The following is a 6,682-nucleotide window of genomic DNA, read 5'->3' as shown; positions in this document are numbered from 1 at the left end:
GCTTTAGGGTACCCCTCTGGTACGACCGCAAATTTAATGGCCCCAGTTACGGCCGCATATGATGGCTTGCGTACCTCACTTGCCTTTGCAGCCCTTGAGGTACTTGGGCCATCGAAGGGAGCAGTCAGTGGCCTGCTCTTCCATCTTCTGCCTCTTAGGCGTTTCCATCGGAGGCGTCAGGGTGGTGTTTGCCCGCTTCGAAGCAAACTTGGCCCATTGCTCTAGCGGGTGCAGTGTCTTGGCCAGAGACAAAGCTTCTGCGGGTGACTTGCCTTTTGAAGGTAACGAAGATACCACTTCGTTCTGGCCCCTTCCAGTTGGGGTCATCACGGGCCCCAGACTGACCAAGTTGCGGTAATGGGTGTATAGCCCGTCCCGCTTGGCCGGCTTGGACCACATTCGAGGGACTCGGTGTGGCTGCCCGATTCTTCCCTCCCGCAACTGGGCGTGCTTGCGCCGTTGCCACACTCCGCTTAGGAACATTTTTTGGTTTTACCACCGAAGTAGGCCGCGCTCCGTCAACATTTCCCGCAGTCAAGGCCTGCGGTATTTTAATGTGTCTTGGTCTATTGTTTATAGTACCTACGAGTTGCAGAGAAATAAAAGGTCCACCCGGGCAGAGATCCGCAGTACTCGGATAAGGCTAACTAGACCGGGCGGACACCACTTGCCCGGACTCTCCGTTAGGGACTTGGCTAGTTGTTTCTGGGTCTCCGCGGAGAAGGAGAAGCCCAATAAGCTCTCCGAATCCAGCGAGGATCTTGGAGCGACCATCATCGAGATGAAGGATCACACCCCGATATGCTCTCAGGAGGATGGCAAGGATGTTCACCAAACAACATCTTGGGCTAGCCCTGTTACAGGAACCCTGGTATAACCAGGGAATAAAAGGACTGTACGTGAAGACCGCCAAGGTAATTTGGGATCAACGGGCCTCTAGCCCTAGAGCCTGTATCATGGCATGTAGAAGTATTTATTATTATATATTTACAGAATTTCTCACGCGGGATTGTGTACCGATCGTGGTAGAAGATGTGGGAGCAGCGAAGAAGACTGTGGTGGCATCGGTATACTTTGCCGGTGACGAGGCGTGCCCACCGCCCGAAATCACTGCACTGGCAGTATACTGCAAGAGGACACAGTCATCCATCATCATCGGATGTGATGAAAATGCACATCACGTGATATGGGGCAGCACAGACGTGAACCAAAGAGGTGAGTCACTCTTAGAATTTACCTTGAATAACAATCTAGAAATCCTAAATGTCGGCAATGTTCCGACATTTCTTACTAGGGTAAGATCTGAGGTTCTGGACATTACGCTTTCCAGCAGATCAGTGTCAGTGTCAGTGTCAGTGTCAGAGTCAGTTTCAGATCACAGAATTATTCGTTTTAACATAGAATAAAAATCTAGAATGTAGCGAGCGTAGGCGCAATCCCAGAAATACGAACTGGAAGGGTTACTGGGGAATCCAGCTACTAGGGTAATCGGGAAACTCCGTACTATGTGTTTCTTCTATTATAATAGCTTTCTTCATTATTCTCCATGCCTTACAGAAATATTTTGGTAAGCAAAAATTTGTTAGTAAAATTATTTTTTAAAGGTAATTAAATTCTAATGTTCAATGAATTCTAATGTTCAATGAATTCCTACCGTTTTGTTTGGTGGTAGATATTCTCTTAATATTCCTACTAAATTTTCTGGTGTATCGTATTCGGTTATGATATATGCATGTCGTGTCTTATCAAAAACTCTCAATGAGTCATGTATTGTACAGCTGTGTTCAAAAAAATAGCAGTGCGATGGAAGCTAAGAAACACGAATGTTTTCTCCATGTCCCTTTTTGGAATCCACTTTTTATTCCAGTTATTTTTGTAAAATGGAATGTATAGATATAGAAAAAAAGAAAATCCCGTCAGTTTCTCATGTTATCCTTTTTTTATTTACATTCTTGGGCAAATTCACCACTTTTTGGGTGTTCATAAGAATAGCAGTCTCTGGTTTTGTCCATCGTAAAGTCTCGAAATGATCAATATTTTCTAAGAAGTGAGTTTAGTTAAGTTAACTCGTATATTTTAAAGGGCAATAAATTAAAAAAAATTGAAAACATTGTAATTTAGTGGGTAGAGTGGTGGGACACCACTGCTCCCAGGAGAAAAGAATGTTCATTTTTAAGCTTAGAAAGGAAGAAAAAACATATAAGGACATTCAAAAAACCCTTGAATGTTCTGCCAAAATGGTATCCAATGCCATTAAATATGAATGGAAGCCCGAAAACCGTGGTACCATACGTAAAACCACAGGTATAGACGATCGTCGCATAGTTCCCTACAGCAAAGTCTATTCTTTTGCATCCTTTGGGGACGTAAAGTCTGAGCTGAACTTGGTAATAAGCGACGTTACTATTCAGAGATGACTACTGAATCAAAATTTAAGTGAGAGGAGTCCACAAAAGGATCCCCTACTTAGCCCTAGGCATATTAAGGCAAGGTTAAGCTTCCCTAAAACCTACCTAATCTGGCCAGTCTCCAAATGGCGCAATATCCTTTGGATTGATGGGTCAAAAATAGTTCTATTTGGTGGAACTGGTTCACTACAGTATATCTGATGACCTCCAAACACGGAGTACCACCCAAAACACCCACTGATGACTTTCAATCATGGTGGACCTAAAATCCTGGTATGGGCTTGTTTTTCCTAAAATGGTATTGTAGTAGGCTGCTCCTTCTACCCTCTTCCTTTACTCTTATTCATACATATCTAATTATACATAGTCAATCTAGTCATAAGCTTATACATACATACAAATAATATAGAGAAACTTATCGATTGATCGACTCGCCACTCTGCAGAGAGCGCGGCAGTCAGTCGCTGTTGAACCAAGCTAGGGTACAGATCGGAAAATAAAAGAGAGAATTGTAAGAGCTCGGATGTTAACTTCTGTAAACGGCGGCTAAAAACTCAGAAGTGGGATTAATAATCCAAAATGGACGATAAAATCATCCTGAACGACTTTTCGCTGACAACTCTAAAAGATTGGCTACGTATTCTGGGCCAAAATACGGAAGGCTCAAAAGCCGAATTAATCGCGAGGCTGCAAGACATCCCAACGGCAGTTCGGGGCGATTGTCCACCGGAGCACCCCCAGAAAAACGCTCCACCAAGAAACGACAATTTTTCTTCACTGGATTTCCAGAATTGTGAAATTAACACCGATCACGTAAGTGTGAAGGCGATGAACAGAAAAGAATCAACCGAAACTGGCAGTGAGAGGGAGACAAACATGTTCGAGCTACAGCAACTACGCGCAGAGCTAGCAGAAGCGAAGGCAATGCTTAACGGAACACGATCGAGCTTGCAGTTCCAAGAACAACAACAACCAGAGCAAAGCAAGGCTACAGTTAGTTCCGTTATCCAGACGGCGCAGTTTACGCAGGCTGGCGCCACAAAAGAGAACACAACATTTCACTCGCCGCAGCGATCCAATGAGAGAGCGGAGAGCCAGCGTTTTCCAGTTGATGTTCTCGCTCTCGCCAAAGAGACGATAACCGATTACGATGGGAAAACTTGCGCGCGTGCCTGGATAACAGTGGTCAAAAATATCGCACGCACTTTCAACATCGATGACAACCATTTACGCATCTTACTCATCACTAAACTTAAAGGAAACGCGCAAGTCTGGTTACATGCGCACCCTGCTCGATTGATCGAACCAATTGACAATTTGCTTGATCAATTGTCATTGACTTTTGGCGAGCAATCATCCAAGGCTGAGATCCGGCGAAAATTCGAGAGTCGCAAGTGGAAAACCGAGGAGAATTTCTGCAGTTATTACGATGAGAAGATGGCTCTCTCAAACGGGATAAACATCGACGACGACGAACTACTGGACCAGGTGATAGAGGGCATACCGCTGCAAAATTTCCGTACCCAAGCACGGATTCAATGCTTCTCTACTCCATCGGAGATGCTACGCGCATTTTCGAACATCCGTTTGCCAGCTCGGAGGGAGCCACCTTTACAGCCAACCGACTACAAAGATGCCATACGATGCGCAAACTGTAATTCAAGAGGACACAAAGCTGACATCTGCAAGAAGCCCAAACGTGAACCAGGTTCGTGTTACGCCTGTGGACAATTTGGACACCTGGTGGCACAATGTCCCACAAGGAAGAGCGTTTCAACTAATAATTATGTAAGATGGTTTAAAATTAATTTCTTTGAAAATGCTTATAAGCCTATAATTTCAGAATGCCTCATAGACTCTGGCAGTCCTATATCTATCATTAAAAAGTCACTTATTAACGAGACAATGAAGTTAGCCCCAGTTAATACTTCCTATTTTGGTTTAAACAACTGTATTCTCAAAACACATGGACAAACAACATGTTATGTATTGAAAGGATCAATAAAAATATATTTTCGTTTAATCATTGTTTGCGACCAGTCTATGAGGTATAATGTTATTCTCGGCAGAGATTTTTTAACTGCATGCAATTTAAATTTAGACCCGTACACCTTGGGAATGATTGCGTTGAGAAAACCCATTGAAATAAACAAAAGATCAATGTATACTGAAAATGATAGTCCTGAGAAATCGTTGGAAAATGAAATTATTAGTTCACAATCGTCAGAAAATGAAATAGTTAGTCCAAAATCGTTAAAAAATGCAACTATTAGTCCGAAATCGTTAGAAAATAAAATCGTTAATCAACAGCATAAAGAAACTGGTCCAATATCGTTAAGAGATGAAATAGTTAGTCAACAAAAGAATATCAGTAAATCAAAATTATCAGAAGATGAAATTGTTAACACTTCAAAAGAAATCGTTAGTTTCAAATTGCCAAAAGATAAAAACGTTTACGAACAATTAAATGACAACTTTGATAAGGAAGTACTAAGAATATGTCATGTAACTGAAAGTGAGTTAGAATACAAAATAGGAGAAAATGTTAGCAATAGGTTACAACTAGAATTCGATAGGTTGCTTAGAAATTTTTATATAAATGCAAAAAGGCCAAATGAACCGACAGTTAGAAGTGAAATACAATTGTGTTTGGAAAACCCGAAACCGTTTAGCTGTTCTCCTAGGAGGCTTTCATACACAGAAAAAGACAGGTTACAAAAACTATTAGACGAATATTTGGAAAACGGATTTATACGACCAAGCGACTCGGAATATGCATCGCCCATTGTTTTAGTGAAAAAGAAAACTGGAGACTTACGTATGTGCGTCGACTTTAGAAAACTTAATAAAATGACAATGAAAGACAACTATCCTCTACCTCTTATAGATGACTTGTTAGATAGAATGAATGAGAAAACTGTTTTCACCAAACTCGATCTTAAAAACGGTTTTTTCCACGTGCATGTTAAAAAAGAATCAATAAAATACACCTCTTTCGTTACACCATTAGGCCAATACGAGTGGCTGCGAATGCCATTTGGCCTCAAAAACGCCCCGTCTGTGTTCCAAAGATTTGTTAACAAAATTTTTGCTGATATGATCAGAGAAAACAAAGTAGTAGTATATATGGACGACATTCTATTGGCAACCGAAGATATAAGCGAACACTTAGAAACGTTGAAAGAAATTTTTAAAAGATTAGTTGAAAATAAACTTGAATTAAGAATAGACAAATGTGAGTTTATGCAATCGAGTATAAAATATCTTGGGTTCATAATAAATAAAGACGGCATAATGCCCAATGACAAAGGAATCGAGGCAATAAAAAATTTCCCAATACCTAACAATGTTCATACAGTACAAAGTTTTTTGGGATTATGCTCATATTTTCGACGGTTCATAAAAGATTTTTCTAGACTAGCTAAACCACTGCACGACATTCTTAAAAAAGATAAACCGTTCAAATTTGGTAGTGAAGAAATGATTTGTTTTAATATGTTAAAAGATAAATTAATACAGTCACCGGTCTTAGCTATATACAACCATAAACACGAAACAGAATTGCATTGTGATGCAAGTTCTTCTGGATTCGGTGCTGTACTTATGCAAAAGAAGGAGGACCAGAAATGGCACCCAGTTTCATTCTTTTCAAGACGGACAACAGATATTGAATCAAAATACCACAGTTTCGAGTTAGAAACTTTAGCCATCGTTTATTCGTTACGTAGATTTAGAGTTTATCTTCATTGGAGGACATTTAAAATAGTCACCGACTGCAACTCATTAATTTTGACCCTAAACAAAAAAGAGCTAAACCCTAGGATAGCCAGGTGGGCTTTAGAATTCCAAGGTTATGATTTTGAAATTGTGCATAGGGCAGGTAGCCGCATGCAACATGTTGACGCACTGAGTAGGTGTACAAATATTATGGTAATACAAACAAACAGTTTCGAAGATAATCTAGTTATATGTCAAGGGAAAGATACAAAATTAAGAGAAATCAGGCAATTGTTAGAAAACACTGAAAATAAATTGTATGAGATGAGAAATGGTATAGTTTACAAAAAGACAAATGAAAATAGATTGCTGTTCTACGTTCCGATAGAAATGGAAGAACAAGTGTTATACAAGTATCACAACGAACTTGGACACGTAGGAAGAGACAAAATGATAGAAGCTATAATGAAAAACTATTGGTTTCCAAATTTAAAACAGAAGTGTAGCACACATATCAGCAACTGTTTAAAATGTATTTCATTCAGTCCCAAAACAGG

General features: G+C 40.3%; 1 protein-coding gene across 1 annotated transcript; it reads left to right on the top strand.

Annotated features, from left to right (window-relative positions):
• Positions 1-2,842: 2,842 nt before the first annotated feature.
• On the top strand, positions 2,843-4,532 carry LOC117143714. The gene is made up of 2 exons (XM_033308513.1): positions 2,843-4,196; positions 4,252-4,532. The coding sequence occupies exons 1-2, from the start codon at positions 2,988-2,990 to the stop codon at positions 4,261-4,263; spliced, it is 1,221 nt and encodes a 406-aa protein (XP_033164404.1). The 5' UTR covers positions 2,843-2,987; the 3' UTR covers positions 4,264-4,532.
• The last annotated feature ends 2,150 nt before the right edge of the window (positions 4,533-6,682 follow it).

The sequence above is a fragment of the Drosophila mauritiana genome, chromosome 3R, assembly GCF_004382145.1.
Source record: "Drosophila mauritiana strain mau12 chromosome 3R, ASM438214v1, whole genome shotgun sequence".
Classification (NCBI taxonomy): Eukaryota; Metazoa; Arthropoda; class Insecta; order Diptera; family Drosophilidae; genus Drosophila; species Drosophila mauritiana.
Note: the sequence above shows the minus strand (reverse complement) of the source record. Positions and strands in the feature narration are given on the sequence as shown.

Bases quoted from the DNA above. Each gene is read 5' to 3' on its own strand.
- LOC117143714 (XM_033308513.1), top strand. From the start codon at position 2,988: ATGGACGATAAAATCATCCTGAACGACTTTTCGCTGACAACTCTAAAA.